Genomic DNA, 24,141 nt, shown 5'->3' on the forward strand with positions numbered 1-24,141 from the left:
TAGGGATGGGTATTGATAAGATTTTCACGATTCCGATTCCATTTTCGGTTCTGTTTAACGATTCGATTCTTTATCGATTCTTTTTAAAAAAGGAGAACACTAAGGTCGATTAGCTTAGAACTTTGTTTTATATCTTCTCTTTGAACAAGATAGAAATTTAGCAGTAACATGGCCTTACAAACCCAACAGTGAGATCTTAAGAGATCCAAAGCCTATGGCTCTTCAATGGGGTGTCACAGGGTCCCCGGGAAAAAAAATTGTAAATGTAAAATAATAAAATAAATATTCTTCTGTAGCGATAACAAAGTATAACATAAATTATTCTGTAGCAATTACACAAGAATATCCAGTAATGTCCCTGCCTACAATTAAACACATTCACTTACCGAAAATCGGGGGCATCTGCTGTAGCAAATGGGTTCAAGCCTTTGACCACAAACTCAGTCACTGCTCGGTGACATTCGTCTATCCTGGCCTGAAAGGAGACGCTAACGGTAAACTGCAGCGAGAACTGCCAGCATCTGAGCCAGCCAGACTCTGTCTGTCTCTCTCATCATGGTCACCTAAATGCACAGTAATGGCAGGTTTTGTAATAAGGCAGATCGCGCTAACATAATATGCACTGTTAGCTGATTATTTACCTGCCGCATTAACGGGAGAGGACGTGCAAACGTTACCGCTGCTGCTGGGTTGAGATTCACGAGTCCGGAGCAGAATTAAAAACACGACATTCATTTAAGGTTATCGTGTGTTTTGTGAGCAAATGCTTTTCCATATTCGTAGTGTTTCCTCCCTTAAATGAAATATCTACTTTTCAAGTATTGCAAGTTGCCCTGTTGTCATCCGTTCTCGTAAAGTATAATCAAACTTTTGAGCGTTTGAGCCGCTTAGGCGCCGTGTTTCCTGCCAGGTAAATGATGCTCCGCAACGTGGTGACATCATTCGGGGCGACTGGAATCGATAAGGGAATCGTTTTAAAAAATGGCAAACAATACCAAGGAATTGAAACAGTGGGAACCGGTTCTCAACAAGAACCGGGTTTCGATACCCATCCCTACAGAGCGGTGCAGTCAAATAGCTGCACGCACACTTACAGCCACACGCTAACATTTTGTTAGCATGCACATAGGGGATCAGCATGAAAATGTGAAATAAAGGTGGGTGTTCAGCAGCTTATTTTCAGCTCATTAGTTGGACCTCTTTGCCGTAGTAGGACACTTTATTTTAACTTAGATGAGACACGATCCTGTAACATACTGCAGTTTGGGAGAAATTGTCAAGTTTACCAATTTATTGTATTGTGAAAATAAAATTGTGCAATGAAGAAAAGTTTGTTTTTGTATGCATATACTTTATATAGTTCTTAAAAATAAAATTGGAATAGGCAAAAATTGTGAATGGCAAGTCACACAGAAATGGCCAAAAAATTTACAATTACTGCATCTCTGTTGAACAAATCGTGTGTGGCCATTTTCTGGTGGAGGACAGTCTCCTTTAAGCCATTCTACTCATGTCTCCTCATTGACTTGCTGTTTAAATTCCAGCAATTCAGGCTTTGAGAGAATGACTTTTGCAGAGCTTCTTCATGATGACATCTCTAGATGTCTCACAGTCCTGTAATGATTTATGAATATTACAGATACACGTAGCCCATTTAGTTCACACACCACATTCTGCGCTCCTGTAGTCTCCTTCACTGCAGAATCTGAATCACACAGGAGTCATGATAGCCTTTTCAGCTGTCAGGCCGCCTCTCTCTTTGGAGTTCATGGTCACAAGCCTTTCATTTGTGTTGTGTGATTCAACCCAAGCTCATTTCTACCTCTCTCATACACTGTGCGTGTGTATGTGTGTATGTGTGTGTGTGTGTGTGTGTGTGTGTGTGTGCGTGCGTGCGTGTGTGTGCGTGCGTGCGCACAATAGCATAAAATACAAGCAGTATTCTCCACACTGTAAGAGCAGAGACAGCTCTGCTGGTGCGTTCAAAACCAGAGGACAGGACTCTGGCCCACAGTGGCTCTGTCATGAAAAGTAATGAACTATGAATCATATCAGTCGATATGAGAAGGAGTGAATGAGTGAGAGAGTCCAAGAGAGCAGGAAGGAACAGGAAGGGGGGAGATACTGATAAAAAATCTCATTGAATATTTGCTGCATAGGGATAGCATTTCTTTCTTTATTAAATCTTCTCTTTATTCATTTTACTAACTGTTATGGCATGTCTAGGGGTGGCCAGACCACAACATGAGGGTGATCCATCCTCAGACCTCAAGCAGCCACGACACATAGTTGGTACAATTTTACAATGATTTATTTGCAATATGTTATTTTACTTTGGATTTTAACACTTAGAAGGAGCTGAATGCAAGTTCACAGTGGACTTTATGCCAAAACAACAAACACAAGGAAACTATCTGAATTATTTACCAAACATTTCTAAAATTAATAAACCAGGTAACAATAAGGTACCTCCCTAACAAAGACAAACAGGAGAAAACTAGGATCATTCCACCCCTCCAAACTCCTCGATGTAGCTAACAACATTAAAGGTTTTTAGAATATGCTTCACAGGTAAAGGTGTGGCTGCTTGGGATGAGCAGAGGATGAATGACTGGCCGGATCTATAGAGGGCCAGGAGTGACAAAATGAATTATTTAAATATGTCATTAAATAATTAATTAAATCTGTCATTAATTAAATACAATTTGAAATAAATTATTTATTAAGTGTTGAACGCACCAGTCTGTTGAGCTCGAAGAGTTTTCTTCTTCTTCGGCCATGTTCTCTCAATAATGCACACACTTGGTTTGTTGCTTACTTTTCCCTTTTTCTTTATTGACAGCAACACCGGAGGGAAAAAACATACATTCCTTTTAGCAGTGTGCGCTTCACAACATACGGAACAGGAAGTGAAGTCACTTATAATCACCAAAATGAAATCTTTTCTAAAATAAAATGATAACCAGAAAACGTTTTTACAAAATAAGATAAGTTGATATATTTACTTATGAGAACACAAATCTAACACAGTCTGTATCCCTTCATCTTCTGGGTCCACCAATCACAGAGAGGCACCTGTACACTTAGATTTACATATTGAAAGCAGCACCTTACGGCATCAGTCCTAACTTAGCAGTTTTGTGATAATTTAAGGATTTAAAATAATGGTGAAAAAGTTAAATTATGATTTAATTGGCGGTATCCTCTGTGTCAGCAATGGAAGGTAGGGCAAGTTAATTTGCTTGGTTCCCTTGAACAACCATAACTGCTTCTAGCATTACAAAATGCTGTTCAGTGTAAGGGCAACACCTAATTAGCACCAAAGTCCATCCAAAGAAAGCTAAAATAATATAGCACAATCCCATCACTGTAGCTGGGGAAAAGCTTGATCATGTGTAAAAGGCTGTCACACAACCAAGCAGTCCAACAAAGGCACACCTGACTACCATGAAATTAACTCTTATCTCTTTTTCACTCATCTCCATAACTAAACCTTGTAACTGTTTTGATGTGTTCACTGCTCTTACTGAGGCTACTGGCTTGTGGTTGGCTCTGAGTTCACTGAAGGTGACGGTAATTAGTGTCTGATTAGGTTTGTGGTTAGAAATGTTTTCACGGTGGACTCCTGCAGTTTACTTTGGCAAACTTTGTGTCTTTACTCACAGTGAGATGCTAAAGACATGTTAGTGTGTTGCTGTTGTGCGCCCTGTAGTTTGCTGGTCAATCACTGCATGTCTTTTTGATTGATTGATCTATTTTTAGTTTGGTCAGTTTGATTTGATTTGATATACCTTTATTAGTCCCTGTTTCTGTAGTTTTTCTTTTTTATTTCAGTAACAAAGAATGATGCAACTGTTTTTTGAACACACTCCTGCATGGATACATCCTTTCTCAACATCCATTTTAAAACTTATTTGAAATGATACTTTATTCATGACATATAAAGAAAATATTGTCAATTTGTTTCTTCGCTCTTTTCACAAAACAAAACAAAACAAAACAAAAAAAAATGTACCACTGTGGTCAAAGACTTTTATTTTCACCAACAACATTTTCTGCTTTTTTCCGACTACACTTCCCCAAGAGCCAGATGAGCAAGAGCAAAAGTTGCAGCTTCCAGATTCACAGGCAGTGTTAGCAGGCTACATCAGCTTAATTATCCTCTATGAAAACTGGAAAACTTAGCTTTCCAACTGGATTAAGAGTATCTGCTGACCAATCAGCTGATTTTGGCATCACTGAGATCGTCTCAAAATTCTACATACTTCCTGATAATGAAGTGGAAAAAATTATGAAATAATTTTTTAGCTTTCTTATTAAAAATAAAAAAATAATAATATGCACTTTGTTATCTGGTGTTTAGAATTTAGAATTAAAAATTAGTCCATTTTGGAATAAAGCTGTAATATGACAAAATGTGGAACAAGTGAAGCACTGTGAGGTGAGGCGAGTGTCCAATTGAGCTTTTTACCTTCCTTCTTTGGGCATTCTTTTATTATTTTGCTTTTTTAAAAAAAATGTCACTATAATCCTGGGTGGGCATAACTTCCTTGTTGGGGCTAGGCAGTTCAGGGCGCCAGTTACCGACGTTTTTGCCTTTCAAGTTACTTCACGCCTAGCATGCTCCAGAAGATAATTAGGTGAAGTTTGGTGTGTTAGAGATAGGGTAAATTTGCATTTTCCACAGATAGTATTATGTTTAGACAGATGAAACCACAGGTACTGGCAACCATCTCAAGCAAAATACAATCAAAAACCAAATACTGCTTATGCTGGACCCCCTTTTTCAGATCCTTGACAAGCCCCCACTTGTTATATTCTCCTGAACAAATCCAGAGGATGTAGGAAAGCAACAAAAAGTGTCCAGGTAGAAAAAGGAGACTAAATGGTCAAAGCAGAGACTCTGTTCATAATTAAATTGAAAAAGACAGACAAGACACGATCACCATCATGAGAAATGAGACAAAACAAATCCCAGAAGCTGGTCAACCAAAGAGTAAGTTAAAAAGTCTAAATCACTAAACAACACCCTGTCTTGTCTTTACTACTGTGACCTAATTGCTGAGTAGAGTCAGCTGGACACGAGGGTGGCACCTAAGGTTGGAGACAGAACAGGACACACCTACTGGGTCACAGTATTTCCTGCTTTCTGACAGTAACAAGAAATATTATTCTGCCAACCCTGAACAAACCTTTCACTGAACTGTGTCATGTAGTCGTGTGCTGGATGTGATTTAGATGTGATTTGTGAAAGAACAAAAAGTAAAAAAATAAAAACACAGAAGGACAAAGACTCTGATACCTGTTGGCGTGATTATTTATCACTGCTCTCAGTGTAACATCTACAGAATAATTATACATTTACAAAAGTATAAAGTATAAAATTTCAATGTACATTCTCAAGATTAATGCCTGTATAAAAGCATTAATTTAGACAATAATCTCAGTGTCATGTGTTCTCTTGTAGACAGAGGGGATACAATCAAACATAACAGTTAAATGCCATTTTAACAAGCCAGATTTTCATTCCCTTTCCAAATTGCATCACTCAACCTGGCGTGCCAGCTTCAATATTTAATTTGAATTCTTAGACATTAAACCGAATGTTTCAATCAAATAAATAAATGATAATTTAGGCTACTGCCATGTTTTTCTGCTGGTCAGAATAAGAAAACAATCTGCTTCGTTGCCGTCTTTGTTTATGAAATCTGTGGAACGATCATCATGCAAGAGTGGCTACTTTATTATAGCATCACCACCAACTGGAATAACTAACAAGCCCTAAACGCAGAGCTTCTACAGAGGCATCTTGTATATTAATGGTTTTATTGCATGACTGCAATTGAACAAGTGAGAAGTTGCAGATCTCACCTTTGTAGGGAATTCTTATGTAGATGGCGAGGCACCTGTTTGGCACTCAGTAGTAATGTTCCTACATTTTTTATGAGGATCTGCTTTGATTCAAATCTGCTTGAAATATGTTTCATTTTTCTTTCTTTTAGCGAGCGCTGGCTTTCCCACTGAAACAGACAGCCAGCACTTGGTGGCATATTGAAAAGCCATGGATAGGGGTAGATTCAGAATGGAAGAAATCCATTTCCAGTTGTACTGGTGTTTGCACTAAGTTGTTTCAAGTTTCAGTAGTAAATTTTAAAGATGAGTCTTCTGCATTTCTCTTTCAAAAATGCTGAATAATTATATCCATGGCCAAATGCATTCAAGATAAACTATCTGTAAACAAGGTTTTTCCTATGTCAACATCCTAACGGGCTTTTAATGTGTATAGTTCTGGAACACTTGTGCAAGCTTTCAGTACAATATCTATACATATGTGCGTGAAGTGATATTTTCTTTGAAAAGGTGGTGATCACAAAGCTATCTTCCTGTAATGCTTTGTTCATTTTTTTCTTTCCTCCTGAAAATATATTCAGGAATATGTAGCATCAACATGAGAGTGCAGATAAGAGGATATAAGATGAAGAGAGATGGTGAATAAATGCTGACAAATCTCTGACTTTCATTACACCGAGCATGAAATGGTTCTTGATCATTCCAGCTACCTCTCTCTCCATTGCTGTTTTTCATCTTTCTCGTTAACTCTCCATCTTGCTCTCTGCACATCTCTTTTTTGCTTTTGAATAAGTTGTCATGGTTACAAAGAAATCTTTTCTGCAACAGCCTGCAAAAAGGCTGAATGTTTTCACTGATGGAAAAATCACACCAACCAGCTTTGGTGCTTATTAGGGCAGGACTATAAACCATTAGGACATCCTCCATATCAAACAGAGAGACAGGCAGTCTCTTTGTCATGTCTCTGCCCAAATGGATCATTTGAACAGTCTCTCTCTAATGTACTGCACACCTCCCGTCTGAGATATTCCTCTGATTACACTGGGGAATTCGATGTTCTTTTCATTTGTAATGGACTGAATGAAAAATGATATTTAAAAATCAAAAGTATTTTTTGATAATTTTTTTCCTCATCTTAAGATATGTTCATAGATACTGGGATTGAGACAAAATATGTGATAAGATATTAGAATTCTTTATTTTTATATATATATAGTGCTTTTTAATGTTTGATGGGTTCTCTAATTCCTCGATAACTGTTTTTGTCAAAATGTAACCATTTTTTGCCTCTTTTTTGGCAAATTTTTCCACCTGTTTTTCCAGCGTATTAGATGTGAGTTGCTGAATCTGAAATGAAACCGTATTGATTCATCATTTTCACCACAAGGACTCTCTGAATCTGTTACTTGCTTATTGTTTCTGTTGTGTAATTTGAAACAACTCCTGCCCTGACAGCTCCACTTGTAGTTGCCAAGCTGTTGAGAGTTTAGTGTGATTGGTTAGAAGAAACAACAGCGAGGTGAGTGTGGCCAATGACAGAACAGTGAGCTAAAGGTAACTGATAAACCAATAACCAAACATGAAACATAATTATTCATAATCAGCATGGAATTAATATTCCTGTAAAGTTAAGACAAACAAACCAACAAAGACTTTTCTGCTAAAAGGAGCAGTTGAAACATGTGTTACCCCCATCACCATCACCATGTACGAGGATCCTCACATCCACTGGCTACCCTTTAGTATTTATTAACCTTTCATTGTTATGAAACATTTCTGTCTAAGCCTATTAAATACAATCAAAGGTTTCCCAGTCAACAAACTTGTACTTCATGATGCCCCTTCTATCTTCTCATGGTGACTTTGTTATCACATCACAGAAACAAAGTTTGACTTTAGTGGCTTGTGGTGTAGAAGTGCTTTGAGTGCTCAGCAAGAGCAGAAAAGTGCTGAATAAATACCATTTTCTATTTTAGACAGGAGTATTACCTCCTTTTTGTCATGGCTGATGCATCGAGGCACAGGTGCCGAAAGCTTGTGTCTATTTCATGTTCTGAGATTAGAATAGGTTGTGTTTTTTTTTCTTTTTCCCCCCCCATTTATTTGATGTTAAACGACACAGTTTTTTTATTTATTAAGCGACTGGTCAGTCAGTCTCTGGCCTTAGTGAATGATATACTGTAATGACTTTACCGTTAACTCACTTTTCTGCCATAGAACAATAGACTTGCTTGCCCCCTTTTTTGTGACGACTAACACAGTTATTATAAAAGAAGATGCTTTAAACAATAACAAAATTTAAACAATGTAAAAAACAAAAAATAACAATATGCATTCATTGTTGATGCCATATAATTAGAACCAGCAACTTTGACCAAATATGTGGGCAGCCGGTGGCAAAATTCATGTCAGTGTCAAATCAGGAGAAGCCTTTATGAATAGAAATAGAGGGTTTACCACAAGGTGCAAACCACTGGTTCCACTTTAGAACAACAAGAAGAGAATAGATTTAACCACAAAAGGCCTGCATAATTCTGAAAAAAAAAATGTTTGGACAGATGAAACCAGGATTTACTGGACAAGAAAAGTATGGAGAAGGAGAGAAACATGATCTGAAGGATCCCACATGATCTGCCAAACATAGTGCAGGCAATGATATGGTGTACATGGGCACCTATGGCTCTCACTGGAATTGGGCCATTAATGTGTATTCATGATGTGAGTGCTAACATAAGTAGCAGGATGAATGTGAACTGTAGGACTCTCTCTGCTCAAAACTGATCATTTTTTCACAGTGCCAACAGATAATGGTCCAACACATACTGCAAAAGCAACCCAAGAGATTTTAAAGGTGAAGGAATTAGTTATTCTTTGATGGTCAAGTCAGTGTCAGTCCCCTGGTTTCGATTCAGTAGAGCATGGCTTTAGTTATCAAAGACAAAACCAAAGCCAAAAACACCCATGAACAGCTGACGGTGGCTGTACTAAAGGCCTAGGACAGGGGTGGGGAACTCCAGGCCTCAAGGGCCAGCGTCCTGCAGGTTTTAGATCTCACCCTGCGTCAACAGACCTGAATCAAATGTTTAGTTCATTACCAGGCCTCTGGAGAACTTCAAGACATGTTGAGGAGGTAATTTAGCCATTTAAATCAGCTGTGATGGATCAAGGACACATCTAAAACCTGCAGGACACTGGCCCTCGATGCCTGGAGTTCCCCCCCTCCATGGCCTAGGAGAATATCTCAAGGTAGGCAACACAGAATTTAGCAATGTCCATGGGTCCTAGATGTCAGGCAGTATTAAAAAAATATTTTTTAGCCTCTAAAAATAGGTTAAATAGTTAATGGATTTTGGGGTGTAATCCCTTGAATTAAAGCTGAAAAGGGGAGGGGCTGACGTTATCATGGTGGCAGTGGTTTATGGTGTACAGAGGCCAAATAAATAAATAAATACATACACTGTATACAACAATTTTTTTGGTTAATTTTCAGCTTCTGGTTAATGTTAAGGGAAAAATGGGAAAACATTGATTCTGACCTCAACATGCTTTCTGTGTTAATGGCACAGTATTTCTAAAGTTAGCATCAGTATTGAATCAGATCTAAATACTTGACATCCAATTCATCCTACTGAAAATCGACGCTAAGATGAGCTTCTTTCTGTCTAGCCCAGGATTTCCACAATCTTTAGGCGAGCTTTTCTCTGCCCCTCTGTGAGCTGGAATAGATGTAGGCCTGGGTAAACTTTATTGCTACAAATGAAAAGGTGGATTAACCAGGGTGAGCCGAGTGTTATCCTCCACTGAATCCCTGAATTATTTCTTTTTCAACATTGATGGGTCTATTTCTTTCCCTGTCTTGCTTTTTTTCCCTCCGCTGTCTTTCTGTTCTTTAATTTCTTCTTTTCAGCTGTAGCCCCATGATATTTATTTTTCTCTTGCCTCCCAGCTAGGATGCTCATAAAACAGCTACTAATTCCACTGGGAACGTTTCTTCCTCCACTGTTTGATGCACAGCTGTCACATGTCTCAGTAGTAAATTCATCGATTACATCAGGCTCCACCTGAGCTCGGCTGTTGTGTAGGTATAATACATAGAGCCTGGTATCCCGCTGAGAGTCTGTCAAGCTCCTGCTTCACTCTATCATTCTTTTTTTTTTCTCTTTTTTTTCTTTTCTGTCTTCACGTGACTCTGCCTCCTTGGTCACAAGGTCACAAGTTGTTTGTGGGTTTTTTTTCAGGAAATCATGTTAATTTTATCACAGTCAACATTACTGATGTAAATATAATATTTACTAAAACTTATTTATTTTCATTCACTTTTAAAACATATTGAATCTAAAAAATATGTATATGTGATGACTTTTAATAGCTAAAGACCTCCTAGTGGATAAAGGGAAGTTGGCAAAACATTAAGAAATGGCTACTACATCAGTGAAAAAGACCATGTAGAAGACACTAACAAAGCTGTGTAGGTTTTTTATGGATCAAGCTGCAATGAACTGCTCCTACAGAAGCTTCCATGACAGACAAAAATTGTGTCACTGGGTGGTCACTGTGTCTCTAGCTAGCTTATGAAAATAAGATGGATGTTTACACCCTTTTTTTAACAGAAATTTGCAAATATGAATAAAGTGTAAAACTGCATAAATAAGGTGAACCAAAATATAAATTCCATCAGACTTCCAACATTAACCACTATCAAACCAAATCCACAGATATAAATCCATAATTTATCTTATCAGATGGCTAGAGATATGATACAAATTTTTTACAATTTGTATGATGAATTTTGGATAATTATCCCAACATTTATACAACCATAATAATAATTAGGGCTGTCAAATGATTAAAATTTTTAATCAGATTAATCACAGCCTAAAAATTAATTAATCATGATTAATCGCAACTCGAAATATGACCAAAATGTGTGCAAACATACGGACAGATAGCGGATTTTTACACACTTGTTAGTGTTATTTAATGCTAAGACCACGCTGAGTGGCCTGCGTTCACTCAGCGTGGTCTGACGTAGGCTGGGTGTTGTGCTGGAAGCGAATTAATCACAGCCTAAAAATTGATTAATCGCAACCCGAAATATATGTGTATATGTGTATATATGTGTAAAAATCGGGACAGATAGTGGTTTTTAACACACTTGTTTGTTTTATTTATTATTAATTGTGAGTACAAGCAGTACAAGCAGAACAGGGCTTCAAATAATTGTGAGGGATTTTTACTGAATGTTTTCCACCCGTTTAAATCTAGCACATTGTTTTATCCATATACATCTTCAAGTTCACAGAACATAGGCCTAATTCAACAGGCAAAATAGAAAAAATCTCCAATCATCCTTTTGGGTAAGGTAGATTAGTGCAAAAAAATATGAACAACAGTGAAAAGTATTGTTTAAATCACATTCAACCATAGAACAAGCTCTAAACACACGGTCCTCTGGTCTACTCATCCTTCAGCCAGTTGCTGAGACAAACCAACTTGTCCACGTTCTCTGAGTGCAGAGCAGACCTCTTCTTGTTCACAATGTGCCCTGCTACAGAGAACAGCCTCTCACAGGGCACTGTGGAGGCAGGAGTGGCCAGGTATCTGCGAGCAAGGCGGGCCAGCTGGCTGTGGGCTCCTGCATGAGCTGCCCACCACTGTAAGGGACAGTCCTCTAAGGCAGTGCAGGGCTCTGCTCTGTAGCGCTGAATGGCTCTGTCCTGCTGTACCTCCTCCTCTGACTCAGAGTCAGAGTCCATCTGCAGCAGGCTCAGCCTCTTCTTGGCTGGACCTTCTTCTGCAGTGTGTGATCTTCTAGGAGAGTCTTCATGCAGCATGCCTGCCAGTGTGGTCCACACTGCTTCTCTGTCAGTCTTGGGCACACTGCGTAGGTCTTTAAAACGTGGGTCCAGTGCAGTTGCGATCTGGAGCCATGCATAGTTGGTATGTTCCTGGCGGGAAGCAAGGTCTTCCTTAAACTTCTCTTTAAACCTCACCACATATGCAGGGTCCTCATCAGTTACTTCCATGACACGGCGCAGGTGGCAGAAGGCTGGTAGAACTACAGAGCAGGAGACGTAGGCCTCTCCTCCCAGCAGTTCAGTCACATATCTGCAGTGGAATACACACACACACACACACACACACAGATAAGACAGCAAATTAAAAAAAGCTTTTTAATACTAGGTAATATTAATAAAATATTTGATTTCATTTATTTTTTAAATAAGACATTTTCATAATAACAAAACTGATTTAAGATGTATGTTTGATACATTTAATCTAAACCTACAATTATGGTCACAATGACAGGCTCACCTGCAGGGCTCTAGAAGTGTCTCCAGTCTCTGGAGTTTGTCCCACTCTGGAGGCGTCAGGAGGACAAGTTTATGCTTTTGTTTATCCAGAGTTGCGGTTACTGCAGTTTGGTTGCGGATCAAGCGCTTCACCATCTCCAGCGTGGAGTTCCAGCGCGTACGCACGTCCTGGGCCAACGGCTCCTGCTTGCGCCCCAGTGACACCTGCTCTGCGTTCAGCTCTGCTGTGTTTGCTGGGCTGTGCTTAAAATGGCCAACAATTTTGCGGCATTTGGCCAGCGCAGTGACAAAGCCACTGTCTGCGAGACTCACTGTGATGCATCTCTGTAGAATGTGCGCGGTACACGGCATGTGATTGAATGGCATGATGCGAGCCGCGGCGATCATATTGCGCGCACTGTCCGTGCCTACTGTTGTCACCTTCTCCTCAATTCTCCACCTGCGAGCAACAGTCTGGAACTGCTCTGCACAAGCCTCCGCAAAGTGCCGCTCTTCCGTTTTCATTATAGTCAGCGCAAAGGATGTCAGACCCCAGGCTTCAGTGATTAAATGCGCAGTAACTCCCAGGTAATTGTCATTACTCAATGATGTCCAGTGGTCTCCTGTCAGAGCCACGCATTCTGTGTGAACTAAAGCCTCTTCTTTTTTCTTTTTCTCCGTTTCATACAGTTCGTGGATTCGAATTGTTATTGTGCTTCTCGCTGGGGGCTTGTAGGACGCGTCCTGAGATGCAACCTTTAAAACATCCGCAAAGCCCTTGTCCTCCACAATGCTTAGCGGTCTACAGTCCTTTGCTATCCATTTGGCTATATTGTCGGTCAGTTTGTCCAAAGAAGACTTACCGAGTGGCCTGCGTTCACTAAGAGTGGTCTGACGCAGGCTGGGTGAAGCTGCTGCCCCGACAAACGCGTGTTTGGCATTAAGGTGGTATTTTAAGGTCGAATTTGAACGGTGAAATTGAAACTCTTTACTACAGTGAGTGCAAATTACAACGCGTTTGTTTATTGTCCCATCTATGTTCTTCTTGTATTTAAATTCCCCATCCAGAAGGCCATCCTGTTCCTGCTTCTCCATTTTCAGTGGCGCGGTAAACAAATCAAGTGGAATTATGGGAGCGACTTATCTGCGTGTTGCGCTAAATAGTTAAATATTCTAACGTAATTAATTCCAAAATTTAATTATCGCAATTAACGCGTTAATTTCGACAGCTATAATAATAATATAAGAATATAAGATAATATGAGAATATAATAAGGATAAGAAGAAGGGGGTATTGGGATATTCATGCTTAACAGTGTGCAAAGTAAAGTTAGCAGTTACCAGTGACCTACCCTGATTGAAAATGATGATAATAATAATAATAATAATAAAGAATAAATCAAGTGATTTCTTTTAAATTTCAAATACTTGTATGAGGAGTGACATCAGAAGGTGAAAAAAACAAAACTGTGACAAAAATGTTTAATTATGTTATGTTGTGTTTTTTTAACAAAGGTGTTTCCTGAGGCTTTAGCAGATGTTTCTTTGGTACATGTAGAGGAAGATCTGGGCAGTTAGCATGAGCGCTGGCAGCTCAGTACACAAACATTCATAGAAAAGGAACTCGCGGCTCGTCTGATTGACAAGTGGAACCTACAGGACAGAAAACACAAACAAAACCAAAGCTTTCCATTGAAGACGTCACACATACAACAGCGATCTTGTAAGGGGTATAACGGAATAAACCATTGAGATGAAACCTTGCACTTACTGAGAGGTGACTCGTTGCATCTTATCTCTGCCTTGAAAAGTAAAACTGTTACGCTATTAACTATTCCTTTGATTTGACATTGTTGGGGAGAGAAATGGTTGTTAAATTTACATTGCAGGTTAAAGAGCTTCTTAATCTCATCTTTTGGATTTTTCCTGTAGCAGCTGCTGGTTCATACCGGTAGCAGACCTATTTGCTGGTACCCATTTCAGTGAAGCACTTCAGTGAATCATGTTTCTGTGCCACGCAGCCCTCTTTGTCTTATTCTCTGTATTGCGTACGCTCTCGCTGTCTGCGTCTGTCTCCCTCTTCTGTTGCACTCTTCTTTCTCTCCGTCTCTCTCCCCGTCTCTTACTTTTATCCTAGTCACAGTTTCCAAGATGTTCTTTTTTTCCCTTCCACCTTATCTTTATTTCTCATGCTCTCTCTCAACCTACTCCAGCTCCTGCTGCTCTTTCAGACTTTCTTGCTGCTGTCACTGCTGTACTCTGCATCTCTGCGCTGTACTGTACCGTCTGTGTGTGTGGGGGGGGGGAAATCAAGAGAATTTGAGATGGTAGGGTGGAAGTAAGAAGCAGAGGCAAAGTAAAGGATAAAAGGATAGTGGAAGTAAAAGGAAAAAAAGGGAGGTGAGGGTGGGGGGTGTGACATTGTAGCCTACACGCAGCTGCAATCCAGCTTTACCTGGCAGAAGGGATGGAGACATTTCTTTCTCGTGCCACTGCGAGCCTCGAGGCAGACTTTTTCTCAGGTGTAAAAGCAGGTGAAACAGAAATACTGACGACCTCGGGGACCTGCCAGATGTCAGGCAACATCAGCTGCTTGTGGGCACAGCAGCGGGTTAGAAGCCTTCCATTTTCAGGAAAGTCAAACACTTTCCAGTCATGAAATGTGTACTCATGAATTCAGAGGCACATACACATGTGCCTTCTTTTTGTAGAAATGCCATCAGAGGTGTGTGGTCTACGAGGTTACATCTGTAGCTGATGTGCCGAAGGTGTTCTCGCTGTTTCGGCTGAAGGCTGAGATGATCATATACACAACTGTATTCTGATATAATGGCAGCTTATGGCTGTTATGGTTATATAAAAGGGTAGAAATCTATTTTAATATAACCGAAAATGAATTCACCCAGCCTCATGATTTTCTGTTTTTTTGCTTATGACAAGTTAAAGTTGCAGTTCAGTTTTTCCCAAATCTCTTGCATATAAGCCGTGAAGTGAATTATCATTTTTGTGCATACATTGCATGACCATTCTGAAAGAAAGTTTTGATTTTAAAGCAGTGGCTATAAACCTGCCAGTTTCCCTTTGAGAAGTGGGAACAAAGTCAACTGAATCCACCATTTGTTGCTCATAAAGGAGCCAAATCTCATTTCACTTGTGCTCCTTTACTGTTCATTGTGCTGTATTTAAAAAAGAAAAATAAGTAAAATGACTGAGAGCTCTTGTATTGACAGCAGTTCTGCACTGTGAGCCTGGATGGGAAAGGTTATGACAGCAGGCTTTTAGCCTCATTTTTGAGACATTAAAAAAAATATATAAACCAGTTAATATCCATTAAATGAATCCTTCTGAATATTCAGAATGTGAAACAATTTGCAGTAGATTTGGCATTATTCAGTTTATTACGATAACTGGAAATGATGCTGAAAAAAGTGGGTTGATGCTTGTTTTATTATTTACAGGTATCTCTTCAATAATTATTCTGATCTTAGAGTTTCTGACTGGAGTATATTTTGAGTAGATTGTGCATTTGAGTTGCAGTTGCATGTCAAATAAAGGTAATGATGACTATGTCAAAAACATGAGAAGTTAGAAGTGTTTTCAACCAAGAGCCTACTTGCAAGGTCATGCAGTATTGCCACTTTAACTTCACATCAAGAAGTTTCAAGGATTCTTGTCAGCTCGGGCCTTTCTGTTTGGAGTTTTTCATGTGCTTTCTTTGGGTCCTCCAGCTCCTCCCACAGTCCAAAGACAATGGCCATTGTAACTGTAGTACACTCAATAATTCCCTCGCTTGCGGAACCATCTTTATCAGCAATAACTTGAAGTAATCATTTTCTAGATGATTTTATCAGTCTTTTTAAATCACTGTGGAAGAGTTTTGATCCACTCATCATAACAAGGGTGCTTCAGTTCAAGGTTTGCTGTCACTTGCAAGTTCCCATCACAACATTTCAATCAGGTTGAAGTCTGGACTTTGCACAATTGCATTACCTTGGTTCCTTTCTTTGTCAACCATTCTGGTGTGCACGGGATTGTTCTTCTGTTGCATAAACTTGTTTCAGCCAAGCTTTAGCTGTCGGACATTTAACTTTAGAATACTTTGGTATACAGAGAATTTCATGATTGACGCATTGACTGCAAGGTGCCCAGGTTCTGTGGCTGCATTGGAAACCCATGCCATGAAGCTCCCTCTGGTGTTAACACCTTTGGCGTTAACACCAGAGGTGCTTTAGAGCTCTGCAGATACTGAGTCAACATGTCGTTGCCCCCTCAGCACTCAGCAACCTCACTCTTTAACTTGATGTTGTCCAACACTTTGTGGCTGAGAGGCTGTGGTTTCAAAGTGCTTCTACTTTGTAATAATACCACTCTTTGCACTGTTGGTATCTTATTACAGTCCCATGCTGAAATTCAGTGAGCTCTTTAGAACAACCGAATCTTTCATAAATGTTTGCAAAAGTAGACTGATTTTATCCACCTGTGGCAATGGGCCTGCAAACATCTGAATTCATATTAATCAAATTCACCAAATTCAATTGGATTCTTTTCAGTATAGTCCGATGTTGGGCTGCTAACAGTTTAGTTACTACGGTATATCACTTTTTCATCTTGTTTCTGCAGTGTATTTTTTGTGTTTCCATGACTGATTACTGTTGATTAAGGGTTACTTGAGTTGTTAAGGCTTTCTTTCAGTGAGGTTGCTTGTTTTTGGGAACATGCAGGCTTCATTAGGATGCTTTGATGTGCTCTTTTCCAGGTGCTTTTAGGGTAGATGTTTCATTACAAAACAGCGAATTTACCGCTTTACCTCGCGTCCCCCTCCTAGCCTCACCTCATCTTGTCTTTGCTTCACTTCATGGTCTCAGCACCTCAACAATGTCATTTCCTCTTAGAAATGTGTTTTGTCTTTAGCACAGAATCCCTGATGTTTGTTCCCTGCAGTGCAGGTCTCAGCCCTACCTTCACAGCTCTGATTACTTGATTCTTGATTCTTTTTCCTTTTGCTTCTCTATTTCTTTCTAATAAAAAGAAGCAGAAATTGCTCAACGTTTCTGCTATTTTTAATTTCTATAAGAAGTAATAAGGTTGAAAATTGTGTGTTGCAGATTTCCTAGAACTTTTGCATTAGTCACAGGATAACAAGGATAAGAATAGAGTAGAAGTGAGCAGAGCTTAATGCTGAGGGTTCATGGATGCACTCAGTAGACATCATGGAAATTCGTCAGTGAAAAATAAGATGGCAAAACAGACACTTTTCTGGAAACAAAGAGGACTTTGTTGCAAATTAAATGAGACAAATTAATAACAAATTAATGCCATAAAAACAGCAGAAACATATCATCATTCCCATTTTCTATTCCACTCAAATTGATTGATTTCATATTAGAGGTATATAGATTAAAGAAAAAAGAACTTATCTGCTCTCCAATCTCTGTTGCAGGTACTTCACCAATATATCCATAGGTGGACGGGACTACTCTTTCAACAGTGATGGCTATTTATCCAACCCGCTGCTTGATGTTATCTCCTATTCCAACGGGAGAGGCTGGGAGGAGGTCAGTACATATCTGTGTAAATTGGCACTAATTACCCAAACGTAGCAACTAGATAGGCTAACCACAATTTCACACACCATCAAACATGCTAACTCATCACTGCTCAATTTCACCTTTTATGCTCTCTCTGCCTGAAGCTCATCTCTTCTTCCTCCTCTCCTCTCTCCAATATTAGATGTCCCCTAGGCCCCCTCCTTTCCATCCTTCTACTCCTGTCTGTGTTTTTCAGCCTTGTTAGTAGGTGCTAATGCACAGTCCACTATCTTTGCCATCAGGAGCAGTTGTACAGTAATAGTACTAAATCCAAGGTCTTCCCTCTGTGGGTACTTTAAATTCCTCAAGCTTTCCTTCGACCTGAAGAAATAAGTAAACCTTTTTGTTCTTCCCACTGTGTTCCATTTGCTCCTGACCTTTTAAGACTCAATGTGTTTACTGGCAAGTAGCAGACTCAAGGTCTCCCTAATTTTGAGAATGAAAACCTGAAAGAAAAAAAAATCAACATTTTAAAGAAAAACATAAACGCACACACACACAAGCACATTGTTTTAACCCTTTAAAACCGGTCGGAGCGGGCACGCTCTGTTTTGGGTAACTATTTTTAAATCCCGGTAGCTCTGCAACCACGTAAGCTAGCGCAATAATTTTTTTTTGCATATGAAACCGGAGGAGTTGTACTTACATCTTATGCCATCAGCTTGTCCTAGGTCACAGTTTCCTTCCACATATAGCTTTGCAAAAACTGCATAAAATAATAATAATATTCCAGAGACACGCTTTGCCGATCCGATCAGCTGTTAATAACACTTCCTAGGTTGGAATAGACGTCAGCGCGAACTTTCGCATGTCCGCCATAACCTGCCCGAAACCGGAAGTGACGTCATTTTCGCGGAAATGTAGTTTTTTACCATCAGGGCCTCATGAGCCTATACTGGTGTTTATAAAAGTTATCTTTGACTTTATGACTTTCTGTGTCGTTTCTGGGATGCTTAGGACTCATATTGCACTGCTGGAAATAGTTTATTTTGATGCATATGCTGCTTTTTTGCAAATTTGTACTATAATATTTATTTTCGTTTTTCCTGCAATATATAAAAATTGGTGTATTTCAAAAATAAAACTATGAAGACACTTAAAATAAATTTCCTGTGGTGGGAAACTATTTTGTGCAACTTTTTTGTATTTACAGTTTTGAGGGATAAGCCTCTTAAATTTCTCTAACTAGAAATATATGTTAAAAAAACAAAAACGATTTTCAATTTTTTTGTAGTTTATTGCACTTTTTTGCAATTTATGTAATTACTATGCACTTAATGCAGACATATTATTAAAATTTGGGCTATAATGGTTGTATTGATGTATAGCAACTTGAAATGCTCCCAAAAATGGCTCCACAGCATGTAAAAATATAATATAAGCTCTGGCGGACTCGGTTCTATGGTAGGTCTTAAAGGGTTAACTGCATAGCATCACAGTAAGTCCCTCATTGCTGTAGTGTGTTACCTGTCTACAGTCGCTCGACACTGACCTAAAAGTTCAGCACTATACAGCATTTAAGGAGTATTCATGTAAGAATCTGGACAAAAGATCCATTTAAAATGATTTAAGGAGCATTTAAAAAGAAGATAACACAAAATACTGCAAATACATATGTCTTTGAGGAACAAGAAGTACTGATATTTTTTACAGCAAATTATAGTATGCAAACTAAAATAATATTAGAATCAAGTATTTTTGCAAATTATTTTTAACAGTAAGGAAATATTGTTTTGAACAAATCTGCCAATACTGTAAATTTCAAAGGAAATTTCAATCACATGATTTTTTATGTTAATGTCTCTCACAGCAACACTTCTGTTTCTCATGTTGCTTCAGTTTATTGAAGTTTGCAGGCATCCATTTATACACAGTTCTCTCAAAGTCCTGCCGTAACATTTAAGTGGGTGAATTTTGGTCGAGTCACTCAAAACTCTAATTATTGTCTTTTCTGCCATTCAGTTGTAGATTTGAGTTGTGCTTGGGATCTTTGTCCTTTTGCATAACCCACTTTTGGCCAAGCTTTTGTGAGACAGATGGCCTCACAATTGACTCTAGAATACTTTGATGTACAGAGGAGTTTGTGACAGTGACAGCAAGGTGCCCAGTTCCTGTGGCTGCAAAAGCCCAAATTATCCCCCCGACCGTCACGTTTGGCAATTAGTATGAAGTGTTTGAGCTATATTTTGTTTTCTGCAAATGTGCCGCTGTGCATTTTGTCCAAACATGTCCTCTTTGATCTTGTCTGTCCAAGGGACATTGTTCCAGAACTCCTGTGGGTTATGCAGATGCAACTTTGTAAGGCATTCTTTTTAGAAGTTGGACGCTTTACTCCTGGGAACCCTTCTAACCAGGCCACACTTATTCAGTGTTTTGTTTTTTCTTGCTTTCATGAACTTTCACATTTAGGATCGTAACTGTTTTTACCCTGCAGGCTTAAAAGCACAATGCGGTCACCCAGGTCCAAGATTGTGAATGCAATAACTCGAGAAAAAGATGATGTAGGAGTTTGAACTATATATTATAGGTGCATCTGCTAAAAATCTTGGACAAGTTCGAATTTCAGTGACCCTGAGGACCTAAAGGTCGAAGTCAGAGGTCAGGTTTTCTCAAAGTCTTGTAAATGCAATAACTGAAGAATGATGTCACCAAGAATTTTGAAATTCTTTACGATATCGACTGAAAATTTCAGAAAATTTTAAATCTCAGTGACCTTGACTTCAAGGTCGAGGTCAGATGTCAACTTTTTCTGAAAATCACCTAGAACTTCAAATTCATACCATAGGTGCATCTACTATAGGAGGCTGAGGCACCGCTGGCACTGGCTGCCAGCATTTTTAGGCTGCTCAGAGCGTAGTACAATATGATTTAGGGGTGTATTTGCTGGGGCATACACGCCTGCAAAGATCAGCAAATAGCCAAAACATCTGCTTTTATAGAGGTGGCCACACTGCAATTGCAAGATTTGGTCCTCATTGTATTATGCTGATTATACAGCATATGATTATAGTGAACTAAACCATGAAATATGAACAATATATCAAAGAGACAGTAAGAAACTGTGGAAGTATTTGAGAGAACAGATGAAATGTTTTGCTCTGTTTGATGTCAGATTCAGTTGTACAATCTAATTTGGCAATTCTTTTGTCACCAGCTTCACTTCTTCTCTGTGTGTCATGGCAAATATATGATCTGAGAGGGCCTCTAAGACTCTCTCTTCACTTGCCCACATTCTTGATAAAAAATATTAACTTGACAATGCTGCACTGCAATGCTTGCAGCATGCTGCAATGCTGGACTCTGAGGTTTAAAAAAAAGTTATACTGAATGTTGGTGTGGTTTGAGGGTGGTGGTGATTGTTTTGCAGCAGATAGCAAGCCTCACATCAAGATTCAGATCAGTGATAATATTGACGATGCTTAGTGACTGCTGAACAACGGGCACTTGTTTTGTAACGTCTCAGTTTTTTTAGTTATGTTTTTTCTCACCCCGTCTCTCTTTGCTTTTGAGCTCTGTATTTCTTCTGTATTTCTTCAGTCTTCTGGCAATAGTTAACCTTACACGAAAGCGCCGATTTATAGTTCTGCCTGGTGCTAAGAGGCAGCAAACTGAAGTACTGCTCTATCAGTGGGAATCATAGTACAATCTTCAGCCCTTTTCTGAAGCATCTCACCTTTCCTTTATTGAATTTTTGCTGAATGAAGGCTGCAATATTGACAGAGGAGATAGGCTTCTGACTTGTTTTCCATACGCTTGGGGAAGATAGAATTAAAAAGCAAGCAGAAAAACTGAAAGATAAGAGATTATGTTGCACCGTTGCTCACAAAGGTGAATGTTGTGCTGCTCTTTTATATCTTATGCTCAGGTTATTTTGTAGAGAAATTCCCCAATAGAGAAGTTTACCCCAACTGTGTTGAGCATTTCAGCATTTAGCTCATCATCTTTGGTTTACCAGGCCACAACCACATCAAACAGCAGATTTAAAGAAATGCTAACTAGGTGTCAAACATATTATACTTGGCATTTAGGGGTGAAAAAGAGCATTTATCAGCTTATGGATGAGAAATGCAATGGAGATTAGAGATAAAAGAACAGTGTGTTTAAATTCATCATGGACACAAACACAATTTCTAATGTTAGCTACAGAAGATTTTCACAGTATTATTGTAGGGTCTTTACCTCTATCAGTCAACAAAATGCTGTGGATGAACAAAAGACAAATGTAAATCAAATCAATATTTGCTGTGACCACCCTTTGCCTTCAAAACAGCATCAGTTCTTCTAGGTACACTTGCACGCAGGTTTTGAAGGAACTCGGCTGGTAGGTTGTTCCAAATCTTGGAGAACTAACCACAGGTCTTCTGTGGATGTAGGCTTCCTCACATCCTTCTGTCTCTTCATGTAATCCCAGAGACACTCGATGATGTTGAGATCAGGACTCTGTGGGGGCCATACCATCACTTCCATTACTTCTTGTTCTTCTTTATGCTGAAGATAGTTCTTAATGACTTTGGCTTGATGTTTGGGGTCGTTGTCCTGCTGCAGAATACATTTGGGGCCAATAAACAATAATTTATATTTCTGAAAGCATTCTTTGTTAACAGCATTTTTCACACCTGCCTGAAACTTTTGCACAGTACTGTAATATAAAAGAAATTTTAAATTAAAAAAAATGATATTGTTGCACACAGGCTTCCTTATAGATCTCAAACGAGATGTGGAGGCTATAACTGAGACTGTTAGAACTTAATTTTTCATTTTGTTGTTTGCTGGATTGTTACTTGTTCAGACTTCTATTTGACTTATAAGCATGGCTTACATGCTTTCTGTTAGGTTAAAATTTCTTTAACATTGTGCAAAAGTCTTGTGTGACCCTTAATTTCTCTGGCTTTTTGTATAAGAGAGGCCAGGCTTTATGAAGGTCTTTTAAAGTTGGCTGCTTTTTAAATCGTTTTCAGTTCAGTTCTTGTACCTGAAGGAGAATATATTCTCAAGCTAGGTTTTAACTTTGCAAACATACAAATGAAGGTGTAGTATTGTCTGTAGAAGGCTCTTGTTTCATGATCATTAGGAGGTGGTAATACTTTCGATGTAAAGTGCAGCAGCGGAACAACAAACACTAAATAAGAAAATAAAACATTTCTCATTTGAACTGAATCTGCTGTGATGCCGATGATAGTCTGCACTCTCTTACCTGTGGAGTGTTGGTTTTGGCCTTAAAATTACTGCAGAAATTTACCAGAAACGTGCAGAAGACTTTAAATAAAAAATACAGGTGGTTCACAACGGGCAATTTACTGTATTAAAATGATGCAATCCAAACATTATCAGTAAAACTACTGCTAAGACATCGACGTAATATATTTCACAAATCATGTTATTAAAGTTATGCTTCCATCATTAGGATTCAGACACTCCTCCAGTTTCCCATAGATTTTGGGAGGTGTATTCCCTACATTCAAGTTGAGGGGTCATATGATGACAATGATGCTTTGCTTCACAATCTCAAGAATGATATATCAGTTATATGCAGTGTTGGGACTAACGCGTTATTAAGTAACGCGTTACAGTAACTGCGTTATTATTGTGGTAACGAGCACGGTAACTAGTTATTATGCCAAAACCGGGAACGCGTTACTCGTTACTGGGATTTAGATAGGCTCATTATTCGTTACTTCGTGTGGTGGCTATCGCGGAGCTTCCACAGATTCAGTAACATTAGCAAGTGGTGGAAGCCAGCAGGTGGATGAGAGAAAGGGGACGCAGGAGGAGGAGAGACCCGAAGCCGCCGCTGGTCCGAGAGCGTCAGGTGAACTGAACTTCAGGTAAGAAGTTATAACCTGCAGTCCATCTGGGTCAGATATGAACCAAGTTTAGATGGAGTTTATTTTCGTTATGCTGACTTTTTCGTACTGCGTGCTAGCTAGCATGACGGAGTTTCTATACAGCTGGGTGGTGCTATGTTACTGATGTTGAACTTTATTTTGTTCATAAGGTTAATTATTAGAGTTGCCAACCGTCCCGTAAAAAACGGAATCGTCTCGTATTCAGAGAAAATATTACGCGTTTCGTATTGAGGTGAAAAGGAACACAGTTTGTCCCGGACTTCAGCTACAATGAAAAAGACACAAAGCTGGAGTTATTCTGTGTTTACGCTGCACAGCTGCCTCTTCTTCTCTCATCCTCTCACCCTCCCTCTCCTGTTTCTACTTCAATCATGAAACTGATCAATGATCAGCCGATTGGCTTTTCTCTCTTGTTTATTTATCACCCACTTTGCGCCAGAAAGAGGAAACCAGCAGATGTCGCGGTAAACAACAGCAGCACGTTTAAGCTTGATCAGCTGTTGTTAGAATTTATTTAATATTAATTTCTAGTATCAGCTGATGTTTGCTGGAGCCACAGCTGTA

The 24,141-nt window shown here is 39.1% G+C and overlaps 2 protein-coding genes across 2 annotated transcripts in view; one reads left to right on the forward strand and one right to left on the reverse strand.

Moving 5' to 3' along the window:
* The window catches only part of grin2da (glutamate receptor, ionotropic, N-methyl D-aspartate 2D, a), a 260,349-nt gene that overhangs the window by 160,904 nt on the left and 75,304 nt on the right, over nucleotides 1-24,141 (forward strand). Inside the window, exon 7 of the mRNA XM_084920174.1 lies at nucleotides 17,584-17,698. Coding sequence (XP_084776300.1) covers nucleotides 17,584-17,698 — 115 coding nt within the window. The remainder of the gene's footprint in view (nucleotides 1-17,583; nucleotides 17,699-24,141) is intronic.
* LOC146363486 (E3 SUMO-protein ligase ZBED1-like) lies at nucleotides 10,991-13,371 on the reverse strand. Its single transcript, XM_084920176.1, has 2 exons — nucleotides 12,166-13,371; nucleotides 10,991-11,958 (listed from the first exon to the last, which is right to left on the reverse strand). The coding sequence occupies exons 1-2, from the start codon at nucleotides 13,236-13,238 to the stop codon at nucleotides 11,307-11,309; spliced, it is 1,725 nt and encodes a 574-aa protein (XP_084776302.1). The 5' UTR covers nucleotides 13,239-13,371; the 3' UTR covers nucleotides 10,991-11,306.

Source organism: Perissodus microlepis, chromosome 22 (assembly GCF_051167445.1).
Source record: "Perissodus microlepis isolate ML-2025 ecotype Zambia chromosome 22, ASM5116744v1, whole genome shotgun sequence".
Classification (NCBI taxonomy): Eukaryota; Metazoa; Chordata; class Actinopteri; order Cichliformes; family Cichlidae; genus Perissodus; species Perissodus microlepis.

Excerpts from the sequence above, each read along its gene's own strand:
- LOC146363486 (XM_084920176.1), bottom strand. The coding sequence starts at position 13,238 with ATGGAGAAGCAGGAACAGGATGGCCTTCTGGATGGGGAATTTAAATAC. Across the intron at positions 11,959-12,165 it reads ACACTTCTAGAGCCCTGCAG|ATATGTGACTGAACTGCTGG; the intron begins GTGAGCCTGTCA and ends ATTCCACTGCAG.